At 44.9% G+C, this 23596-nt stretch overlaps 1 protein-coding gene across 1 annotated transcript in view; it reads left to right on the top strand.

Annotated features, from left to right (window-relative positions):
• The window catches only part of LOC147679605 (2'-5'-oligoadenylate synthase 1-like), a 146129-nt gene extending 123208 nt beyond the window's left edge, over positions 1–22921 (top strand). Inside the window, exons 5-6 of the mRNA XM_086943178.1 lie at positions 3948–4092; positions 19323–22921. Of these exons, the coding sequence (XP_086799304.1) occupies positions 3948–4092; positions 19323–19823 (646 nt within the window). The 3' untranslated portion in view covers positions 19824–22921. The remainder of the gene's footprint in view (positions 1–3947; positions 4093–19322) is intronic.
• Positions 22922–23596: the final 675 nt, after the last annotated feature.

Here is a 23596-nt window from a genome sequence, read left to right on the forward strand (position 1 = left end):
CTTGTGAGTGTGTACGTATGACGAATGCCGCGTACTCTTTTTTGGAATGTTGAGGACCCGGCGGGCGGTAAGGGAACGTCAACGGCACTGTGAGAGAAGCACTTACTGAATAAAGTCACAAACAAATCTATCTGTTTTAGAAAAAATTGGGGGCCCCTGCCTTAAAGGATAAACCGTGGCAATGAAAAAACGTTTTTTGAAAAAGAGGAAATTAGCACCGGGTTTTGTGCATATTTATACACATCCTGTAGACGCCTATTTTTGTCTAATGTAATTCAAATGACACTTATATTTCTGATTATATTTTATTTTATTAAATACTTTTTTTCTTTTTTCTTATATATTATTTTTTCAGTGCAGATTATCAAATCTTATTCACATTACAAAATCCAAAATTCATTGAGTACAATACTATTGTCCATCATTATATACAGAAAAATTTCCTTCAACGCGTTTCGGCAAAGCCTTCCTCAGGAATTCTGTATATATTCTGTATCAATGATAACTTTTCATGGTAACACAGTAACCAGCCCCAGAATAAATTGGAGAGTCTGCGCGATGCAAATGCAATTGATGATTATTCCTTTTCCACCAGGGTACACAATGATATTGGAACCGTAGTGAGATCTACGATGTATGGATATGAGTGTGTTCACACAACGTAAGTATTGTCGTACAGCAACCGGACTCTTAGTTCTCCTGTTAGCCTTAGTCCCTTGTTCGAGCTGATAATTTCTAAAATGAAGGCCAGTAGTCCAAGGTTGTTTCAGTTTCAAGGCGTAGCACCTACTCCTTTTTTGGAAAGTGACTCCACTTAACTTTTCAGCTGCTCTCAGTCTTGAACTATATCCCCATCTACCGGATCGCTTGCATTTCGATTAATTTCGATTAATTTGGCACAGAGGCATTGTGTGAACTATGCTGGCAACCCAAACTAAACCTTTCCAACTTTAGTGTGATCCTATTATACACAACAGCTTCAGCACTCAACCGACGCACGCCACGACCGAACCACCGCCCCCCACCACCACCCTCCGCGCCTGGACTCCGATCAGCACCGAAGACACCGTCCGCATGATGAACTCCATCCACTCCGGATCTCCAACCGACCCCTGCCCTCACCACGTCTTCAACAAGGCCGACGCTGTCATCGCACCCCACCTGCGGGACATCATCAACACCTCCTTCGACACCGCCACCTTCCCGGAAAGCTGGAAGCACGCCGAACTCAGCGCCTTACTCAAGAAACCTACAGCGGACCCCACCGAACTCAAGAATTACCGCCCCATCTCGCTCCTCCCGTTTCCAGCCAAAGTCATCGAGAAGACCGTCAACAAACAGCTGGCCGCCTTCCTCGAGACGAATGGATCCCTCGACCGCTCACAGTCTGGCTTCCGAGCCAACCACAGCACCGAGACCGCCCTCATCGCTGCCACCGATGACATCCGAGCCCTGATGGACAACGGAGAAACAGCGGCCCTCATCCTCCTAGACCTCTCAGCGGCATTCGACACTGTCTGCCACCGCACCCTAGTGCAACGCCTCAGCAACGTCAGAATCCAGGAGAAGGCACTGGAATGGATCATCTCCTTCCTCGACGGAAGAACACAGAGAGTCCGTCTACCACCGTACAAGTCAGAGGCCACCGAAGTCATCTGCGGCGTCCCTCAAGGATCCTCGCTGAGCCCCACCCTCTTCAACGTCTACATGAGCCCCCTCGCACGCCAACACAACCTCAACATCATCTCCTACGCTGATGACACCCAGCTGATCCTCTCCCTGACCAACGACCCCGCCGCCGCCAGAGCCGACCTTCACGAAGGGATGAAAAACGTAGCCGAGTGGATGACGACCAGCCGCCTGAAACTGAACTCAGACAAGACGGAAGTCCTCATCCTGGGCTCCTCGCCCTCTGCCTGGGACGACTCCTGGTGGCCCCCCGCCCTGGGCACAGCACCCAAACCGACAGACCACGCACGCAACCTGGGCTTCATCCTGGACTCCTCCCTCTCCATGACCAGACAAGTCAACGCCGTCTCCTCGTCGTGCTTCAACATCCTGCGCATGCTACGGAAGATCTTCCGGTGGTTCCCCACCGAGACCAGGAAGACGGTCACCCAGGCCCTCGTCACCAGCCGACTGGACTACGGCAACGCCCTCTACGCCTGAACCACCGCCAAGCTCCAGAAGAGACTCCAGCGGATCCAGAACACCTCAGCAAGACTCATCCTCGACATCCCACGACACAGCCACATCTCCGGACATCTGAGAAACCTGCATTGGCTCCCCGTCAACAAAAGAATCACCTTCCGTCTCCTCACCCACACACACAAAGCCCTACACGATCAAGGCCCGAGCTACCTCAACAACCGCATCAACTTCTACGCTCCCAAACGCCATCTCCGATCAGCCAGTCACGCCCTCGCCGCCGTCCCCCGCATCCGAAGAACGACAACAGGAGGAAGGTCCTTCTCCTACCTGGCCGCCAAGACCTGGAACTCCCTCCCTCCCGACCTGCGCCTGACCCAAGACCACCTCTCCTTCAGGAAGAAGCTCAAGACCTGGCTTTTCGAGCAGTAGCAGCACAACCCCCCCCCCCCCTCCCCCCCTCCCCAAGCGCCTTCAGACCCTCCGGGTAAGTAGTGCGCTCTACAAATGTCTTGATTGATTGATTGATTCTAATCTGGGCGGTGGGTTATTGGGTTTGCAGATTGGGGATAGTTTGCTGGAAAGTAAGCCATGTGTGCTCAAACATACTAAGTTCCTCAGACTAATCTCAATGCCCAACTAGAAATTGTGGCTGAAGGAAAATATTATAGCAGCAAAGTTGACATGCTGTTACATCCCATTGGGCACCTCTGCACCACTGACTGGCTGGAGTAAACAACCATTTTGTGAACAAAGAACTGACAAAGTTTGCTCAGGTCAACAAAATCATCTCACATTCCCATTTAAAACTAGTCGTAGCTACCGTGTAATTTACCTGTCCTACCTTTTCCTATAAATAAACAAACACCATCAATTTTTAAAGATATAGCTCCGACTGGACATTGATTTTTATTAGTGTAATTAATTGTTTCATACAGTATTTTAGTTCCATATGCTCCAACACCTCAGGTGAGTAAGCCTTACTACCCAGGGCAGTCAAGTAGTTAAACAGGAGTACCTGTACTTCCTAACTGAAGTTCAATAGTACCTGAGGCCATAAACACCAGTAGTAAAAGATAGTACTCACCAAGGATAGTGCCCAGTAACTACTTACTGTCACAAGACTCAGAGAACTGTTAATCCAACACCACCTTCATGTTACTTCAACAGTGGCTCTTGTTAATAACACTTGCATCAGAACATTGGACTCTAGATGTTTACCTGTATCTTTGAACAGCGTTGTGATGCCATCAGTGTCCAAGTCGTTTTTTTAGAGATCACACAATTCATAATCTTCCTTTAGTTCCATGTATGTGATTTGTTTAACATTCAATCTGTTCCTGTATGAATGTCTGTCTCTGTTTTTCTACTGTATATCACTCTTGATATAAACGTCTATCACTGCATGTCTTGTGCTCTTTGTCTGTCTATGTGTGAGCCTTTAACGATTATTTAGAGTTTGGCGGATGAAGGACATCTTCCAAGCAATAGTGGATGTTCTATCTTCCCTATTTAGAGTGTTTAGAAAGCATACAGCCAAAACAGGTAGAGGAAATGTGACATCTGCCATTCTTTGCAGCTCTCCCACAACCGCCAAGCTCTGATAAACACCTTAATCTGCCTTACTCACTGTCTTGTTTACCGGTCATTGTCTGTAATATTACTTTTATCTGTACTTAACACTGAACCTGTATTAATCTGTCTCAATCTCACTCTGTGATGAATATGAATATTATTGGCAGCAAAATAGATGTATTAGTTTCTTAAATAGAAATTATGTGTTTTTTTGCCTTTGGTAGACCTGTGATCCTGGACCCAGCAGACCCAACTGGCATCGTGGGGCAAGGGAAGCGCTGGGATCTGGTGGCTGCGGAGGCTGCAGAGTGTCTGCGGTCAGCGTGTTGTAAGAACGGCCTGGGACCAATCCAGCCTTGGGATGTGCCAGTAAGTCTCCTCCAATCCTTTTCCCTGATATCTCACATTGGGTGGAAAGACCGTGACAATCAAAAACAGAAACGATGAGACATTTTGTGACTGCACAGTATCGCACAGTTGGTTCTTCTATACATCCCCCTACAGGCATCACGATAAGATTCTCCCCTCTATAGACAGTGATCCCTAACTAGTCTCCACAGCCCATACTCCTAAATGATCCATTGTACGGCAACACTTACAAGCCTTCGTGTTTTGTTATTTATTCTCATTATGTTGTGTTATGACTAAATGGAACCATGTGTTAGAGAGATTTAGAATATCAATCGCGCAGGACAACACATAGCCCATACAAATCAAGCAGTATACAGTCTCACAAAAAAAGTGAACATGTTCATTACAGTTCAGGATGAATACGTTGTTTAGTAGTACACTAAACACCATTCCAGTGACCAGAGAAAGACAATGATGTTTCATGTGTTTCTCTCTCTCTTACTCTCACTCTCTCTCTCTCTCTTTCACACACACTTTTTTTTCATTGTATGTTTTCTATTATTAACTTCAATGTGGTGATATTTTTGTAAACAATATTCAGGATGCAATAGTTATGGCAAACGATATTCTGACTAAGATAACCTGGGACCGCAGCATTTTATTCACAGGGTTACCCCAGAAAAACATACCTGGCACCTTTTCTCTTCAGTGTTCTCCTGCAGGCCCTTGTCCTCTGGCAGATGGGCTTCACAAGCCTGTGCCCCTCCCATTGCAAGGAGCACGCCTACAAAAAGGACATAGCTAAGGGATTTTCTCTCTTATTGGCCCCTGGCTGATGTTTCCTGGCCTCTGACAGGGCATGAGGCTGCTCTAGTTCTGTGTCCCAAGCAGGCTGTCTTGGTGCTCTGCAGATAGAGGCTGCTGTTAGCAGTCTCTTGTGTGTGTGATGCTCACACTATGTTGGTACTGGGTACTTGTACAGTGCAGTGTGTGCCAACTACTTGGCCTACAGGGGCTTTGTAGACCTTGGTCTGCAGCAGTGATTCATCCGAGGGGTGCTTCACTACTGCTGGATTCCCACCTCAATCACAGTTTGATGTGGGTGGGCGACTTGAAGTGGTCCATTAGCACCCCCTTTACGAATGTTCGCAGATGACCTGCAGAGCCACTTGGACCAGAGGGACAATGAGTGATCTTGGTCACCTGCATCACAGGCTGCCTGAACCACATTTACACCTGGGTGAATGAAATGTTTTTTGCTTATCCCACACAGACATGCAGGCGGGAAGTGGAGTTAGTCAAAATGTGCTATTCTTGATTCTCTCAGTCAGTGGTACAAACATCAAGAAATTATGTTAAATTCAATTTGGAACTCTTGTTCGACTCACGGGCAAAGACTTTTGTCAAAGGAGGGAACAAACATACAAATAGGCTCAGGAAGGCGGTCTTGCTCATACCCTTGCATCGAGTGGAACCCACCAGAGTTCTGGTGATGTCACGACCAGATTACTGACAGTGGTACAGCTTGAGGGTAGTTAAGGGGGCAGCATGCCCCCACATTTACAGAGGATCAGGACATTTTGATGGGGCGAGGCATGGCATGGCATACAGCATTCGAATACCTGTCACCCCCGCAGCTCTAGTGTGGCTGCCACAGAGCTTTTCAGCTGGATCACACTAAAACATTTCTTTATGACCCGATTCTGTGTGCTGCCAAAGAAGTATAGTGACAGAGAAAAAGTATTGATGAAAATTGTGAAAAGTACGGGAGAGTCAAATTCAAAAATCCAGAGAGAGAAAGGAATAGAACAAAAAGCAAGAAGGTGAGAAAAAGGAAATTTGGTGAGATAAAATACAATTTAGGAAGATGAGAGAGTGAAAGAAAGAAAGAAAGAGAGAAAGAAAGAAAGAATTAAAAAAAGCAGAAAGGAATGTTCAGGGGGAGAAAATTGAAGAATTAATAAAAAATACAGATAAAGAAAGAACGGTGAAGAGAATGGTAATGAACAAGAAAAGTATGTATAGAGAAAAGGAAACAAAGAGAAAAAGAAGGAAAGAACGATAGGTGTAAAGAAAGGGAAAGAAAGAACAAAAGAAAGTAAAATGAAAGAAAGGAAATAAATAGGGTAACGGAAGGTACTGAGAAAGGGGAAAAAAGTTAAGTGAATTAAGGAAATAAGGGGGAAGAAAAAAGGAAAACAATAAATACAGGAAAACGGAAACAAAGCAGTAGAAAGAGAAAGGCGTTGAGTGAATAAGAAAGGTGTAGAAAGAAAGAGCAAGGGAGGATAGGGTAGAGACCCTGTTACTGAAGGAGAAATGAGAGAATGAAAGAGTAATAGAAGGAGAAAGAATGAGTCCAGAAAAGAAACAGGGAGAAAAATACATGGAAAATTAGAAAATGGAGAAGAAAGTGAGAGAAAAGGGAGAAGAAGAAAAGATGAATAGAGAAAGCAGAGAAGATGCAAAGAAGACAACATAGAATGAAGAATAAAAGTGTAGAAAAAAGAAAGAGGGGAAAAGAACGAAAAAAATAGTAGAAAGATTTGTTAAAAGAGAGAAAAAACAAAATAGAAGGAAGTAATGGAAAGAAAGGGAGTAGGGAAATGAAAAGGGAGCAAACTATATAAAACATTGAGAGTGTGACAGAATTTTAGAAAAAAAGGTAGAATAAAAAAAAGAAAACCTACAAAAAGGTAAGAAATGAGAAAGGAATGGGAAGTGGATGGAGATGTAACGAAAATAGAAATAAAGAGCAAGCAAAAGGGGTAGGAACATTTTTGAATTTGAGAAATTAAAAACGAGTGAAAGAAAAGAAAAGGAATAAGCAACGGGAAATAAAGAAAAAGGAAAGAAGCAGGGAAACAAAGGAAGAGCCAACAAATATGAAGATAGGAATTCTACGAGGGACGGAAGGAATACTATGGGGAAGAAAAATGGGTAGAACAGAAAAAGAAATTATGATACACGTAAAGATAGACAAGCAAGGGAAATGGACGCATTTGGGACATAATCGAAAAAATTGCAAATTCCAACTTTCGGAGTTTATTTTTAAAAAACAAAATGCTTTGCCAGGCGAGCACATTCAAAGTGGCATTCACTCAGCAAAGCTTCTCTGCAGAGTTGGTGTGGTTTCTCTAAAGGCACAAAGATCCTTTGCGGGTAGGCGGAGATCACTATGTATGGCAGGCAGTCTTCTGTCCAGGGATCAAAGGACTTCTTTGCTCTGACCTGGCTGGCACTGTCCACCAGTCTCTAAATAAGCTTCATAGTGCCTTCCACTCTTCCTGTGCATGTTAATTGTCTGTCAAAACTACTTTTCCAGTAAAACCACTACCAACAGAACAAGTCATCATATTTTAGGACACTTTTAAAACATATGCTAACAAAACGCCAATGTAAGCCAGTTATAAAAAACTAAAAGCTTTAATATGATGCATAATATTCCAACCTACTAGAAGTGAGGGGCGGTTACTCCATTTGAGCGGAGGAGCCTCGCCCCACAAAGAAAAGTCCCAGGCCAGAGCTGAAAAATAAAATGTTAATGAAGTTTATTTATTAGCATTTTATGTTTCAGCAATCGACCCGTCCCAAACTGACAGGACGGGGCAGTGCCAGTGCTGCAGAGTGGCTGCAGTCAGCTGTGCGCTTTAAAATGCGCATGTCTCTGTGTTCAGCCATCTTGTGACAGGCAGCCAGACATGCGCATTTTAAACTTCTCTAACCTAACTTCCTTAGACAGCTGGGTTAAAGAAAGTGCAGGCCTCCAGTGCTCTTCAGAGCACTGAGTGAAGCAGCTCCTTCGAATCCTGGCGCCACTCTCCTGCTGGTGAGAGTAGCGCCAGGATTGGTTAGGGGTGTTGGCTGGGTCCCGTGTTGGAGCCTGCCTTCAGAGAACACCGAAAGAGGAGGATGTTGCGTCGCGCAGTAAGGTAAGTGTATATTATTGTCCCCCACCCCCCTGGCCACCATCCTCAGAACACATGCCAGCTGCCACTGCTAGAAGTGCTCTTGAAATATGCCAGCACTGCTCACTATACCTGGGGGCGTTTAGACGAAAGCTGCTCATTGTGCCAGGAATCTGCTGTAGTTGCCAGGCTATTTCACAGGAACCCACAGTAGGGGCAGGATACTGATCACCACAAGGCAGTTGGTCTCAGGTGTCACAGAGCAGAACATTTCATCAAACTAGATGCTTTCCTGATACTAGCTTGCACATTAGCCTAGTATTTAATGTACCTTATGCCAATCCAGATCCCACATTGTCCCAAGGCCGGAAGGTAAAGCACACATCACCATCTCCATTTTCAGTGTTGAAAGTGCAAATGCCATGCCAGTTTCCACATTATCCTATATAGGAAAGATGGTAGCCTTTGGCTCATTGCTTTATATATGGGGCCCAACAGAAACATTCAGTGCTGTTTGAACATTAACCGCATGGACTGCACTTACCTTGCTCCCAGATCGCCACCTTGCGTCATCATCTTCTGTTTCTGCTTGAAGCAGGAAGCACAAACAGGCTTCTCTAGCCGAAACTAATACTGCAATGCAGCATTGTGATTGATCTGAGCGTCGCGGTTCGGCACTCAGACAGGCAGTGGGAGCCTGTGCATGTTCCTCACCAGGCTGTTCATTAAAACCTGGTGGGGACCATGTAAAGTGTGCCTGATTGTTTGGCCAGGCCCGAGGCAGTTGGCCAAACATTCATGTGCCCTTAAGTGGCAACCACTACTCCCCTTGCCTGCTGTGACACAGCCAAGTCCCTCCTTGCCCTGCCCCGTAAACGGAAAAAAGAAAACGATCATAACATGTTATTTTATTTTTCCTTTATCCACTGCTCCAAATGCAGTGGGATGACTCTCATCCACCTTAGTGGAGGAGCCTGCCGCTGGTGGCCTGTATGTAAACACAAATTGTCTTGCTCATCATCATATTCACCCTCTGAACCAAATTAAACATGTCCATTGTGCATCTCAAACCTTCAGGGCATGAGAGAGAGAGACAGAAGAGCCTGAATTTTATGGTCAACCGCACCAGACTCCATCACTCCCTGTCAATAGGCAGCCACTAGCAGCAGAGTAAGGAAGTATATGTGCATGTGCAGCAGACACAGCCAGTCTCTGCGGCCTCTGAACACCCACTTGCAATAGCGTGAGAGCAGAGTCCTGCCAGCAGACTATTTTGCACTGGTGATGCTAGTGAGAGCAACCTCTGACAGGCTGCAGAGAGGAGATGACTGGGGCAAGACTAGGCCAAGCCCAAGCCTTGTACACTCCGTCCTGCTTCGACCCCTGTCCCTACTCCCAGGGTTGTCCATTACCTGGCTGGCTGGACTTAAATTAAAATTAGAAAGGCCTGTCTTCACCTTTCCTTGCAAACTACCTAAATATTCACACACTCTTGATGAACAGGCTGGACTAGCAATGCCGGTTAGTTGTAGATCTCATGCATAACTCTTCCTCCTCCACCGGTCATAATACCAGGAACACCGTTCAGTCTCCAGAGATATTTTCCCATCTCACTCTGTTGTTACCAAACAAGATACTTTCTGCTAAACTCAGAGCCCAAAACAGACATTATAGTAGTATTTAAAACTAATCATGGAAAATTGCATACTATCCTCTCCCAGACGAACACACATAGTGCTTAAACACATACACAAAGTACTACAAACGAAAAGCCTCTGATAGCACAGAATTTCTGCTGTTCATCCTTCAGATTATCCTTCAAACTGCTCAGACTCCTCTTTGGAATGCCCTTTTGAGTTTTATATGAGCCTTCCTTTGATGCCCACAAACACCCAAAGAAAACTCTTCCTGCATAAATACATCTGTGCATCATGCCCTTTATGTGAATACGTACTATGTGCAAATATACTCCAGCATTTTGTACTCTTTGGTCTAAGGGACACATTTTAAGCTGAGTAGTAGCAGGGCATCTGACAGATGTCAACATATACTCCATCCCTCCACCTTTTACTTCATCTGGACCAGTGCTTAATTTGTAAAAATAAAATAAACATAAGTGCAGGTGCCAAAATGTTTTCTTAAGAGACTGCAGCCTACTTTTACCACTTGTGCCTACCTATGCCAGCACTTGTGCTGCCCACTTGCACCTCTAATACCCCTCAAAGCAGGGTTAAGAGTGAGTTCACTTTCCTCAAGAGGGATTCAGGGTTTCTCCCAGATAATATCTTGAAAACATGGTTTAAAATAGGAAAAAGTGTGTTCGAGGCATATGGGCTGCAGATCACACACTAGTGCATAGATCGCTATCTGGTGGTGGGCCCGGATGATTACACTTTGTTGTTGTCCTGGAAGAGTCTTTGTATGGTAGACGACTCCTCCTCTGAGGCATAGTGCCCATGGACATCAACTCCATCTTCAGATAGTTTTTTCCCGCCATCGGGCTCGGATGTGTTTGTCGCTCGGTCCCATTACCGATCTCCTTTCGACGCCCATTCCTTGATTTCTACAGTCGGTATCGTTTTTGATCGCCCTTTCCTTCATACTCGCATCGATAAAGCCTGCACTTCTCGATTCCGGCGATCGTTGGGCCCAACTGCGCCATTGGGCCCAACTGCGCCATTGGGCCTTCGGCTCATGGAAAGAACACCCTTCAAGAAGTGCCCTCAGTGTGGACACAAATTTCTCCGCACTGATGAGGTGTGCAATCTGTGCTTGTCGCCAGAGCACGAGAGCCGAGATTACCAGGCCCGCGCTTCGTTCCTGTCCAAGAAAACTATCAGGGACCATCGAGCTCGAAGAGTCATGGCACAATCCTCTTCATCGACACCAGATCTCATCGTAGTGGAAACTCCAGTCAAACTAGAGTCCTAAGAAGAACAGCAGGAAGGCGTTGTCATTTCCGAAGCAGAGGATTCAGCTTCCGGAGCCGAAGAACAAGCAGACGATGACGATCGCATTCCAGCTGTTCAACAGGTCGTGAGTACAAACGTCGACCCTGCTCACACGATCATACCGGGCCAGGCTTCGGTTCCACCTCCACCTTCGGATCCAGGTGCACACAGATCACAAACTTCCGACGCCCCGAATCGGGCCCAGCAACGAAGACTACCAAGAAGCCTCTAGATGACTCGGGCTCAAGTCAGCCTGTCGGTCCACAAAAACAAAAAATCCTTAAACCAAAATTAACTCCGGCACCAAAGCAAACCTCGGTACCCAAATTGGTTGAGCCGAAAATAAGCTCCACACCGAAACCAATTTCCACACCAAAAACTATCAATCCGAAACTAACTCCAGTACCGAAACCAATCCAACCAAAGGCACCGAAACACACTTCAGCACCTAAAGCTGTCGACCCGAAATACTGTTCGGAACCAATAACTCTGGATCCGAAAACATCCGATCCGAACTAAAAACATGAGCCGAAGAAAGCTTCTGACCACAAGTCTTCAGAACCAAAACCAAAATCTGCTCAAAAGACTGTACTAGATACTGCTAAACCTTCTAAACAACTCGGCCCCAAGCAAGAAAAGTCGGTGCCGAAAAAGGATGCTTCCACAGAAGAGCTTTTCCGTCCAGATCCAACACAAAAGACTCTTATTATTCATCCAAAGACTGGACATGTCATTACTGTGCCTGCTAAAAGAAAACTGGACCCTCCCTCACACCTCCAGTCCCTCTCAAAAAGCATGCACAGACTACTCCTATAAGGGTACCTTCACCACTTCCACAGGTACCAGACTTTGACGTTTCCCCTGCACATTCACCATTCATCCCACACAGCCCTCCACCAGCAGATGATGATGGGGATGATTACTCAGGGGGGATACAAGATGACCAACCACTAGATGACCCAGATAATATTCCTGGACCATCAGATGATCCTTGGTAAGATTATAATGCACCAGATCCCCCACAAGATGATGCATACCCTTCTAGGCCATCTCCTCCTGATGACACTATATGGTTCACAGAACTCATTCATAGAGCAGCAACCTTTCATGGGGTCGATCTACACACTGATCCAGTGGAAGACGTCATCCTTATGGACACATTATTACCATCACACAAAACCACAACCATTTTCCAATGCTTAAAGGGGTTGTAAAGCATGCACCTGAGGTATTTAAGGACCCTATCAGGGCCAGGGTAATTAATCCCAGGTTGGAGAAAAAGTACAAAGCCGCTCCAACTGACCCAGCCTATATCAAAGACCAGCTGCCATTAGACTCATTAGTAGTCTCAAACGCCAGCAAAAGAGCTAATTCACAGACATCAGGGGATGCTCCACCCCCTGATAAAGAGTCCAAACTTTTAGATGCTTCAGGCAATCGCTTGACATCTCAGGTGGCCAACGTCTGGAGAATTGCCAACACCCAAGCTCTTTTGGCAAAGTATGATAGAGCTCACCTCGATGAGCTTGAAACACTTATGCAACATTTGCCAGACAAATATAAAACCAGGGCTTCTGACTTAATACAAGAAGGTAAAGTGATCACCAATACTTCCATCTGTTGCGCTTTGGATGCTGCAGATACATCGTCAAGGGCAATAAATACTGGCATACTTTTACGAAGGTCTGCCTGGCTGCGTATTTCTGGTTTCAAACCAGAGCTACAAACCAGTATTCTCAATCAACATTTTGAAGAGGAACATCTCTTAGGTCCTACAGTTGATACTTCACTAGAAAAAATGAAGAAGGATACTGACACTGCAAAGTCCATGGGAGCTTTACCAACTCAAACTCCCAGAGCGTCCTTTCATCGCTCCTCTTACAGGGGCGCCACCAGAAATTTTCCAACAGATACTGCCTCCTCTTCTTATGAAGCACCCACCCAATCCTCGCTCAATAGAGGTTAATACAGAGGGGGATACAGAGGCAGCAACACTAGAGGCAGAGGTAACAACACCCGTAGCGCCTCCTCTCCCAAGCAGTGACTTCCCTCCCCTCCCCCCAGGCAATTCCACTCCTGTCGGGGGGAGATTACACCAGTTCCTACCTGTCTGGAATTCCATCACAACAGACAGGTGGATGAGACACATAGTTCAGTCAGGTTATTGCTTGGAGCTCACTTCCACCTCTCCAACAATACCACCCAGACAGCGTCCCATGTCACAAAAGCATCTTGTGACACACGCTCTTAAAACAAGAAGTTGCCACCCTACTGCAGAAAAATGCAATAGAACCAGTTCCAGTACACCATCAAAACACAGGTGTTTATTCCCTATATTTCCTTCTTCCCAAAAAGGAAATCATTCACACCTATATTAAAACCTGAGACCCCTAAATCTTTATATACAGTCCAACCACTTCCATATGGTCACATTACAACAGGTCCTTCCTCTGTTAAAACAAGGTGACTTCCTTGCTACCCTAGATCTCAAGGACGCCTACTTCCACATTCCCATCCACCAAGCTCACAGAAAGCACCTTCGATTTGTACTGGACGGTCAGCATTACCAATTCAAGGTCCTCCCTTTCGGAGTAACTACAGCACCTCGAGTTTTCACAAAGTCTTGCCGTAGTAGCAGCACACTTGGGAAGGGAAAACATACATGTCTTCCCATATCTCGACGACTGGCTAATAAAAGCCAAGTCATACCACCAGTACGTGCAGCACATGCACCAGACCATTCACCTGTTACACAAGCTCGGGTTTACTATAAACCAGACAAAGTCACGTCTCCAACCATCCCTGTCTCAACAGAATCTAGGTGCCACAAGAGATACCTCCAAAGCACTTGCATCCCCCAATCCAGCAAAAATTTGAAATATGCAAGCTCTTATACATAAAATCCAACCACAACACTCACTACCAGCTCGAGTATTCAAGCAACTAATTGGAATTATGGCGTCTTGCATCTTCGTAGTACCACACGCAAGACTCCAAATACGCCCCCTGCAAGAGTGCTAAGCAAGCCAATGGAATCGGGCTCAAAGTCAATTAACAGATCTGGTGGTGGTGGATGGCCGGACCCATCGCTCTCTACAGTGGTGGAACACCAAAAACCTTTCCAAAGGACGGCTGCTCATAGAGCCAGTTCCACAGGTGGTGCTAACCACGGATGCATCCCTCACCGGCTGGGGAGCTCATTTGGCAGAGCACACAGTACAGGGCAGGTGGACACCGCAGCTAAAGCTACTCCACATAAACCATCTGGAGTTGCTAGCCATTTTTATAGCTCTAAAATCTTGTCAACATTACCTATCAGGCAAGGCTGTCTTAATCCGCACCGACAATATGACAGCCATGCACTACATCCAAAAACAGGGGGGAACACACTCCTTACATCTCTCCCAGCTGGCGCAGAGCATATGGAGGTGGGCCATGCCTCAAAAAGTCTTACTAATAGCAGAACATCTACCAGGAGTTCACAATCAGGTTGCGGATCTGTTAAGTTGTCAGAGACAACAGATTCACGAGTGGGAACTTCATCTGCAAGTTATTCAACCTTACTTTCAACAGTGGGGACAGCCAGAAATCGATCTGTTTGCCACACACCTCAACTCCAAATGCCCAAGCTTTGGCACCAGGTATCCACACCCATTGTCCAAAGGCAATGCAATATGGATGAGTTGGTCAGACAGATTTGTGTACGCTTTTCCGCCTCTCCCACTCATTCAGTTAGTGGTGCGCAAGCTGCAGCAACACTCCCTCACATTGATTCTCATTGCACCAACGTGGGCAAGGCAAACGTGGTACACTGCACTACTAGAACTCTCAGTGGTACCCCATCAGAAACTAAAACTCTCTCCACACCTACTAACACAAAACCATGGAGAGATCATGCATCCAGACCCCATGCAGCTCAACCTAGCGATTTGGCTCCTGAGGTCTTAGAATTTGGATATCTCAATCTCCCACCTGATTGCATGAATGTTATCAAAGAAGCTAGACGTCCCACCACTGGGGCATGCTATGCAGCCAAGTGGAAAAGGTTTGTTATATATTGCACCAATAATAACAATAACCCTCTACATGTTTCCATCCAAAATATCATATGCTACTTGCCCCAAATACAAAGATGTAATTTAACATATTCTTCAATCCGTTTACATCTTGCTGCTATAGCAGCTTACCTTCAAAACAGGCAGCATATGTCATTATTCAGAGTTCCTGCTATCAAAGTCTTCATGGAAGGCCTCAAAAGAATAATTCCTCCCAGGGTACCACCCTCCACTGTATGGAATCTAAACATTATTCTCACTAGGCTTATGGGTCCTCCATTTGAACCCTTGCATTAGTGTGACTTACAATTTCTTTCATGGAAAGTTGCTTTTTTAATTGCTAGTACTTCACTCATTAGAGTGTTGTCTATACCATACCTGCTCACACTGATTCAGGGAAGCTTGCATTATCCAAAAAAAGAACTTGAATATAATAAATTCCTTGGCATTAAACAATACATGACCTGACTACTTCATTTTAAAAGTCCCCGTAAGAATCATTACATGACCAGATGCAACTTAACAGAGATAGTCCTGCTGCTGACAGCTTTGGTGCACTTCAGTCACCTTGGCCATCCTGCTCCATTTATACCAGCTTTTAGATTACATTCCTACAAAACATTGACTGAAATGAGTAGATCAGGGTGCAAATGTCAAAGGAGACTAGTAGGAACTGTCAGCATCAGTACTGCCTCTGCGTACTCTCATACTTATGCAGCGCTCCTGTCTTTATGTTTATTAAATATAGCGCTGCATGAGCCTCAGCCCCCTCAAGGTGCACACTATCAGTTCTTGACCCTTTTAGAACATGAATGTTACAAAAATCACTGTCACTCCCTTTTGATCATTCTCCTCAGCCTGGTACTTCCTGGACCAGAAACAAGCATCCTTGGACCGGTTTTGTGTCATCACCCCTCATCAGCCAGCCTAGCTTGAATCCAGTGGCGCAGTGAGACAGGACCCGTGTCTGGGCATGCCCTTCCCACTTAGGGCAAACAATTGATGGGCAGAATGCTGGACAATGCAAACATTCACCCCAGTCACAAAGATCCAGGTTTATTCCATGTACATTTGCTCACCACGCCACCCCAGTTTGAACTAAGCCAAATGCAAATCAGTCTTGGCTTGACTCTATGCCACTGGAGTCAAGATAGCCTGGCTGATGAGGAGTGAAACCCCGAAATTGTTCGCAGGATGCTTCTTTACCGGTCCAGGGGGGACCTGGCCTGGCAGTTCGGGCTGGACTGTTCCTATGGGAAATAGGGTCAAGACTGATTTGCATACAGCTGGGTTCAAACTGGAATGGCATGGGGAGTGAAGAAACAATGGATTTAGGCCAAGATCTCCGTACTGGGGTGAATGTTTGACATTGTTCAACATTCTGTCCATCGATTGTTCTTTTTGCTTTTGAAACAGGTACAGCATGAGTTAAAGCTTTGCAAGCCTATCTCATAAAACACATGCATCATGGGCATCAGTGTAGAGCTTGGTTTGCATGTTTAGCTTGTGGCACCATGTGGCTTCAAGTGAGATAACTTCAACCAGTCGTGGCTTTCTGTCCATGGGAGCTTTCCTGGTTATAATTTTTAAATGCATGCATGTAATGATAACACATTTTGTGTTAGATAAAAAGCTAAACCTAATTGAACCTCTTACATGATATAACATAGGACAATAGGTTTCTAAGGCCATGCAACAACCCCAAACAATGCCAGGCAGCAATATTTAACCGCATGCGCGCTAGCGGAATTCCGCTCGCACGCTGGGTTTTTAAAAAACGCACTTTACGTGACGAGCTGGGCTCGTCATCAGCGTGCGAGGAGGCTACGCCATGACGAGCCCAGCTCGTCATCAGCGTTGAAGGGGTTAAATGAGATAAGTAAACAGTGACCCCCTGCAATTATGCTGAGAGTGGCATCAAATGTATTTTTAACACACACTTTTGAAGCCTCTCAGACATCTTTAGGGCTGACCAAGAACATTTTTAAAGATTTTTTTGTTTGTATTTAGTTGATATTCGCTGTGGGAATCAATGGAAGCCAGGGATACAAACAAAGTTGTTCAGCCCAGTCAGGATTATTTAACCATAAGATATAAAATACATGCAGTCTAGAAAAACAGGTCAGCATTTATCCCGAGTGAAAAAACGTAATTCTGCTCGCAGAGTTAGTGTATTTGGCGAAAGATGAGCCGGTGAGAATGAGCGAAATTTGGAGTTCCCTTGCAGGCTTTCCAGTCACTAGGAGGACTTCCGGCAAGATTTGCTAACATGACCAGTCCCAAAGCGTCTCAGGCGCGGTCAGAGAGCTGCTTCCTAATTAGATTTTCTACTTGAGGGGCAGCAAAATAGTTAGGTTTTATGAGTTCATAGCATCATTAGGCAGCTAGTGTCAAAGATGAGCTCCTCGCATCTGCAGGTGCTGGTCAACCATTGTGCTACTGCTAAATCTTAGAATCACCCGGATCTTTGAGGGCCTCCATTTGAGCGCTCTTACACTCATGAGGCAGCAACGTAACCAAATGCAGATCTTTGGAACAGGATCTCAGTGAGCTTAACAAGGAGCACCCACCACCATTCTAGTAGCTTAGGTCTGCAGTCTCGCAGTCTTGCTATAATGATTTTGGAGTCTCCCAAAATTAGTGAGTTGCAATAATCTATGCAAAGATGCCACAGCCTACAACGAATTTGTAAATAGAAACTGCATTTTTGTATATTGATTTGTTCGCTCATTCAGTAAGAAGAGTCAAATAAGATATAGAGATTCTTGAATTTCTAGGCCATAATAATACCTGCACCACCAACCAACATTTGTTTGTGTGAAGCTTTTAATTTTGACAGCAGGTGCTGTGAACCAACCACTTATAGCTTGTTTTTTGCTTGTTTAATGTCGCCCGAGTTGAGACCATTCATGCTTCGAGGTGTGGTTTTTAATGCTCAGGATCTCCATGAATGGCAGCAAGAAAGAAATGTGCAATATCCCCAGGCAATGATAGAAGCTCATAGAGCATTTGGGACATGGTTTTGAACATCTCATAATCAAACCCAATGCTGACCAGTCCGAAAAGTGACCTTGGTGGAGAAATTACTTTCAGAGAAATTTGCCCACACACCCAGAGATGACGTTTCTGTATGGCAGGTAGATCGCTCAGTCCCTCAACGGCAGACCTGCAGCCCCCCATGCTCTAAATGGATGGTGGGAATCAACACCACTCTAGTCATGCCTCTTCATCTTATCTTCATGAAGTCACGCTACTGCAAATTCTTGCAAGTAAGGATGTGATAGTATGTATTGCACTTGTATAGCACTTGTATTAAAATGCCTTTCAAATTAGGGGCACCACACGATTTTTCATGATAGATTATTTAATGATATGGTCTGATCATTGTTATGAGGAACACCTTCAGATGATCTATGAAGGATTATCTAGTGGGGCACACAGCAATCCTTTCACTGCATGACTTCCAAATCAAGTGCACACACATTTTTATCATTGAGGACTCTCTAATGATGGATTCTCAATAACACTTCACAGAAGACTCTTTAATGAGGCACACACTTATGGGCCAATTACGATGAGTGTCAGAAAGCCTCCGACCTCACCCATCGTCGATTTCACTTCCGACCGCCTAATTACAATCTAGGCTGTCAGAATTGAAACTGGCTGGTCATTCCAGCTGGATTCTGACGGGCTCAAGGAGCCCGACGGCCAGTCAGAGACCGGGCCGTAATCCCAATGGACGGCATTTCCACAGTTGGGATTACAATGCTAGGTTTCCAAAAGGCTTTCCATGCCGGGCATTCCGACATGGAAAACCTGTCTGAAAGCATGTTTAGGAGCCCCTAACAGGGCCCCCTTTTCATTGCGGCCTCCTGTTGGTGCGGCCTCCTGTTGATCCCTAAACAGTGTGGCAGGCACCAGTAGGTGCCTGCCACACGTTGCAGGGATGAACACAATCTCCCATTTCTCTAAGGGAGCTTGTGCCAGCCAGTTTAAGGCCATAGCACAAGCTCCCATTGAGAAATGGGAGTATGCGACCGCCCTGTGTGTGGTCACATTGTAATAGGGGTGTTGGGCAGAGGCAACTCTGACCACCATCGTAATAAACCCCTTTGATTTTTCACATAGGAATTTCTACTAGGCCGCCATTTAATATTCTTTTATGGATTATGCATATTCTGTTATGGATTATGGTTGCAATGGAGTCTTTTCTTTGTTATGTTTATTTAGGAAACTCTTTTGAGTGCACATTCTTTCAGGGGTGAACTACATGTTTTATTTTAATGCCTTTCTATTGCTAAATGCCATTTTTGTGTCTCTCCTTCCTCTTGCAGCCTGAAACACCAATAAAGATATTGGTGAGAAATATTTCCGGATCACTCCTAACCATGTCTGTAAATCCATGGGTCACTGTCTCACGGATCAAAGGAGAAATCCAGCAAAAATGGAGCATTTCCATTGATGACCAACGTCTCTGCATTCAAGGACTGGACCCTGTCCGTGGACTACTCCAGGACGGGCGTACACTGGTTGATTACGATGTGTTCTGTGACACCACAATTAATCTTCTCACAACTGCCTCCCCAGAGATAAACCTCTTTGTGAGAAACATAGATGGCAGAACCTACACTTTCCAGATCCAGACAAATATTACAGTTGGCGAGCTAAAGAAGAAAATTGAGGAGCGACTTAATGTCCCAGCATCCCAGCAGCGCTTGACGTACAGTGACCGTGAGCTGGAGGATCACAACTCCTTGAAGTATTACAATATCAAGAACGAATCTAACATCTTCCTGTTACTGAGACTCAGGGGGGGAGAATATGATATTGTCTGACAGCAGAGAGGCGGGATGAGCGTCAGATTATAAATATATCTAGAAGAGAGCCTGCCTGTGAAAAATAGCTCTATGCCAGTCTCTATAAAAGTATGCAACAAATTCCTGTATTACATCGTAGGTGTGACAACACTATCCACCTGTAATATGATATTAAATTCACTACTAGAAATATTTATTACACTCAATTACAAGGTTTTCAGTTCTTGTAAGCATTAGGCCTGAAGGAGGTGTTTCTGTAATACATCTAAAAATCTTTAAAGAATATGATTCAGTAAATCTAGCCAATAATGAGGAAGTAAAACAGAAATGGGAGGGAAACAAAAAAGAGAAGAAAAAAAGGAAAAATGAACAACAGTTGATTCTTTATGGGACAAGTGACGTCAGTGTAATTAAGAATGAGAGAGTGGACTTTGGTGGGACCTTGAGTAGAAACTGTAGAGAGACCGTGGTTAAAGGTGATTTCCATTTCCTGGTGTGACTTCAGAATTCCTCCTGCCAGAATACAGCGTGAAAAGCAAAGCTCTGCAACAACTTCTACATACAGATTAAATTGAATACAACCATTTACATACCTTTTTGTTGACCTTTCTTTGACAAATTCCTAGTCGTTAACTTATGAATTTATATATTTATGACCCTCTGTTTATGTAGTGCTCTCCTGGAACTAAGTACAAGAAGGAAATAATTTATCTGCATCTATCAATTATTTACTCTGCGAAATCCGGTCCGTTCTGTTTGAAGATAAAACATGGCCCCTCTGGTGGTTTGTCTGTTTCTCAGGTAGCTGGGACCGCCATCTTTCCATTTCATAACTTTATAACACTCCATCCTATCTTCCCTTCCTGAGCCCCAGATTATTAATTAACACTGAAGCTATTGCGAAGGTATACCTGTGCAATAATGTAGTAGAGGTTCTCCAGCTAGTTCCACCCGCTCGGCTAATGTATAAACTATGCCACCAGAGCACTGTTCGGTCTCCCCAGCTAATCTCCTTCCTCACTTGGAAGAACAGAAGACAAACAGAACTTTCCGTCCTTTCATCCTTCACCCTAAGGAGGGTTCATAAAATACATATGTTAATACTTGCTCCACATGTGAAGCTCTTTGAGTCACTGAGGCCAAGACTGGGCAACCACATTAGATGTCATAAGCTGAGTCGAACAGAATTACTCTGAAGACCTCTCTGAAGAGTTCTCAAATGTGTCCGGGCACTAGAGTCCCTCGCAAAGAATTTAAGTAATGGTTTTGATAAATTATCACCTTATGGGGGTGTGGCTTGGGCACCGATCGTGATGGCCACACGTCGGTGAAACTCCCACCTTCCACTTCCCCTAAGCCTGTTTAAATATCCGTCCATAGATCTGTTAAATACCCCAGATCTGCAGCATAGGAACGGCTCTACCCTAGCTTAAGAACCGTGACTGTGGAGAACGCCGGCAAAGGAAAAATCGTCAGTCAAGAAGCGCAACCTGATTAGGCATGTAAAGCCCCGGGCTCAAGTTTGAGCCAGCCACAAGTGACTTCCAGGGGAGGTGGTCACTGTAATCGGCAAGCCGTGGAGCCAAGTGAACCAGAGTGGCAGCCAAATAGAACGGGACCCCGACTACCGATCCTGCTAAAAGTTGATCTCTCCCCTAGTGCAAGAACGTGGGGGTCACAAGGAGAGGTGACCGTGCTTGCCTGGGTACGGAGCAGGCTGAACTGATGGGTCGCAGCCCCGCAAAACAACCTGGTGGTGCATCGGAGAGACCAATATAGAACTGTGCTCGCTAAGGACATCAGCAGCATGGAAATCGGTGCCAAGTAGGTGCAGCCGTGTCAGGCCTGAGGGACCACACTCCCACAAGACAATAATCCTCAGGTGCCTAGAGTTAGGAAAGGCGTTTGGCCCTAACAGCCTTCCAATAGAACTTTACAAATTATAGCCCGATAAAATAGCCCCCTACCTCAAATCGATGTATGAGGAAAGCCAAAGAGATCTGCCAACTTCCCCAAGATCAACAACTCACCACAGTTGTGGTTATAAATAAGGAAGGTAAACCTAGGGACCAGTGCTCCTCATATAGACCCATCTCGCTATTGAATGCCAAAGCCAAGATGTTAGCTAAACTGGGAAGGCGCAATCTCATCATGGCTTAAATTGGTTAAACAAAATGTTTTCCATAGAACATACTATTCAGCTTTCATACGGATGGGATATAGGGAGGACTCACGTTGTAGGCGAAACTGTGGGAAGGAAGGCACGTTTCTACATATACTGTGGGAATGCCCTAACATTTTTTTTTTTTTAACTCTTTATTTGCGACTGTATGACTTATCACATTATACAATTAGGCAGTTCCAACAGTATACAGTCTTTTATCTAGCCCCCACAGCAAATTTCAACAGACTTAAATGATATCGACTTCATCATACAACTTCTGAGACGTAACGGGTATCTCTTAGCCATAATCTGTATAAAAGAGTTACAATAATTATCTATAAGGTGAACATTCCATGTTCTGCCTTACATTACACCCAAGTTGTATAGCATTGATCTTGGAAGGGAATGCCTTAACATTAGCAAATATTGGACAGATGTTTTCAAATGTATGGAAAAAGTGCTGGGTCTGGACCTGAACCGAGAGGCTAGGAGGTGTCTGCTAAATGTGTGTGGACCGACGGATTTGAGTAGCAAGGAGAAAACAAGGCCAACTCTGGGGCGCATGGTAGCCAAGCGCAATATTGAAAGAATGTGGGGGGGGGGGGCAAGGGAGGCCCCTTGTAAAAATTCATGGAAACAAGACATGGACTGGTGCATGTTTCGAGAAAAAACTGTAAACGTTTCTAGGGGATGTACGAAAAAGCGGTCTCAAATATGGAATAAATGGAATGTCTATCGTGCAAACATCTGTGCTCCCCCTCTTCTCCCTCCCCTTCCCCTCCCTTATGAACCTGTACATAATGATCATTGTGAAAATTTAACTTACATAAAAGTAAATGACATATGTAACATCCAGAATTCGTTTATACAAAATCTGTACACTCCATAACGCCTAATGACTGTGTATGTAAAGTTGAAACGCTGTTTTCAATAAAAAGATTTATAAAAACAAATGATCACCTTATTCTGGCCAAGGTGTGTATAATCCTTTCCACTTTCAAGATGTAAGAGGATAAATGGTGTCTCATGCATATTGAGGTGTGTCCTGTTTGCTCAAAATAACCTTTTTGGCTGCCAATAGCAAAGAATACCAAAGATCACGTGCCCCTGCCACTGCCCCATCTTACTTGCAGTGTACAGTGTAACAGCACCCCCTCTGGGACCACTAAGATTTATTACAACAATCACCTCAATGAGATCTAATACTTGTACCTAAACATTCTGTATAAGTGCAAAAACCAAGGTTGTGCTCCTCCCGCCGCACCACCGCCAGCAAACCTCATGCTTTGTCCGTCAATAGTATGTAAATGTAAGGGTAGCAAATACCACCTTGGCATGAGTTTAAGACTATCTTTGAAACTCTAAGCTTGTGTAGCTCCCCAAACAAGCTGTGGAGAACTAACTCTGATTGTTGCTCAGTATACTCAACTCCTCCCACTCTGCATGTAAGCACAACCCCAGAGCAGGGATCACAATTAGAAGAATCTGCGCACAAGGGGGATTAAGTGTTGATCATCTAAAACATTTTGTAGCAGATTTTCAAACTCAATCAGGTCCCTACTGCTGCTGCGCTGCGCTGTGGGACGAACAACCCAATGCTTAGACTAAGTGGAACAAAGCCTCTCAG

This window comes from Lissotriton vulgaris, chromosome 11 (assembly GCF_964263255.1).
Source record: "Lissotriton vulgaris chromosome 11, aLisVul1.2, whole genome shotgun sequence".
NCBI classification, from domain to species: Eukaryota; Metazoa; Chordata; class Amphibia; order Caudata; family Salamandridae; genus Lissotriton; species Lissotriton vulgaris.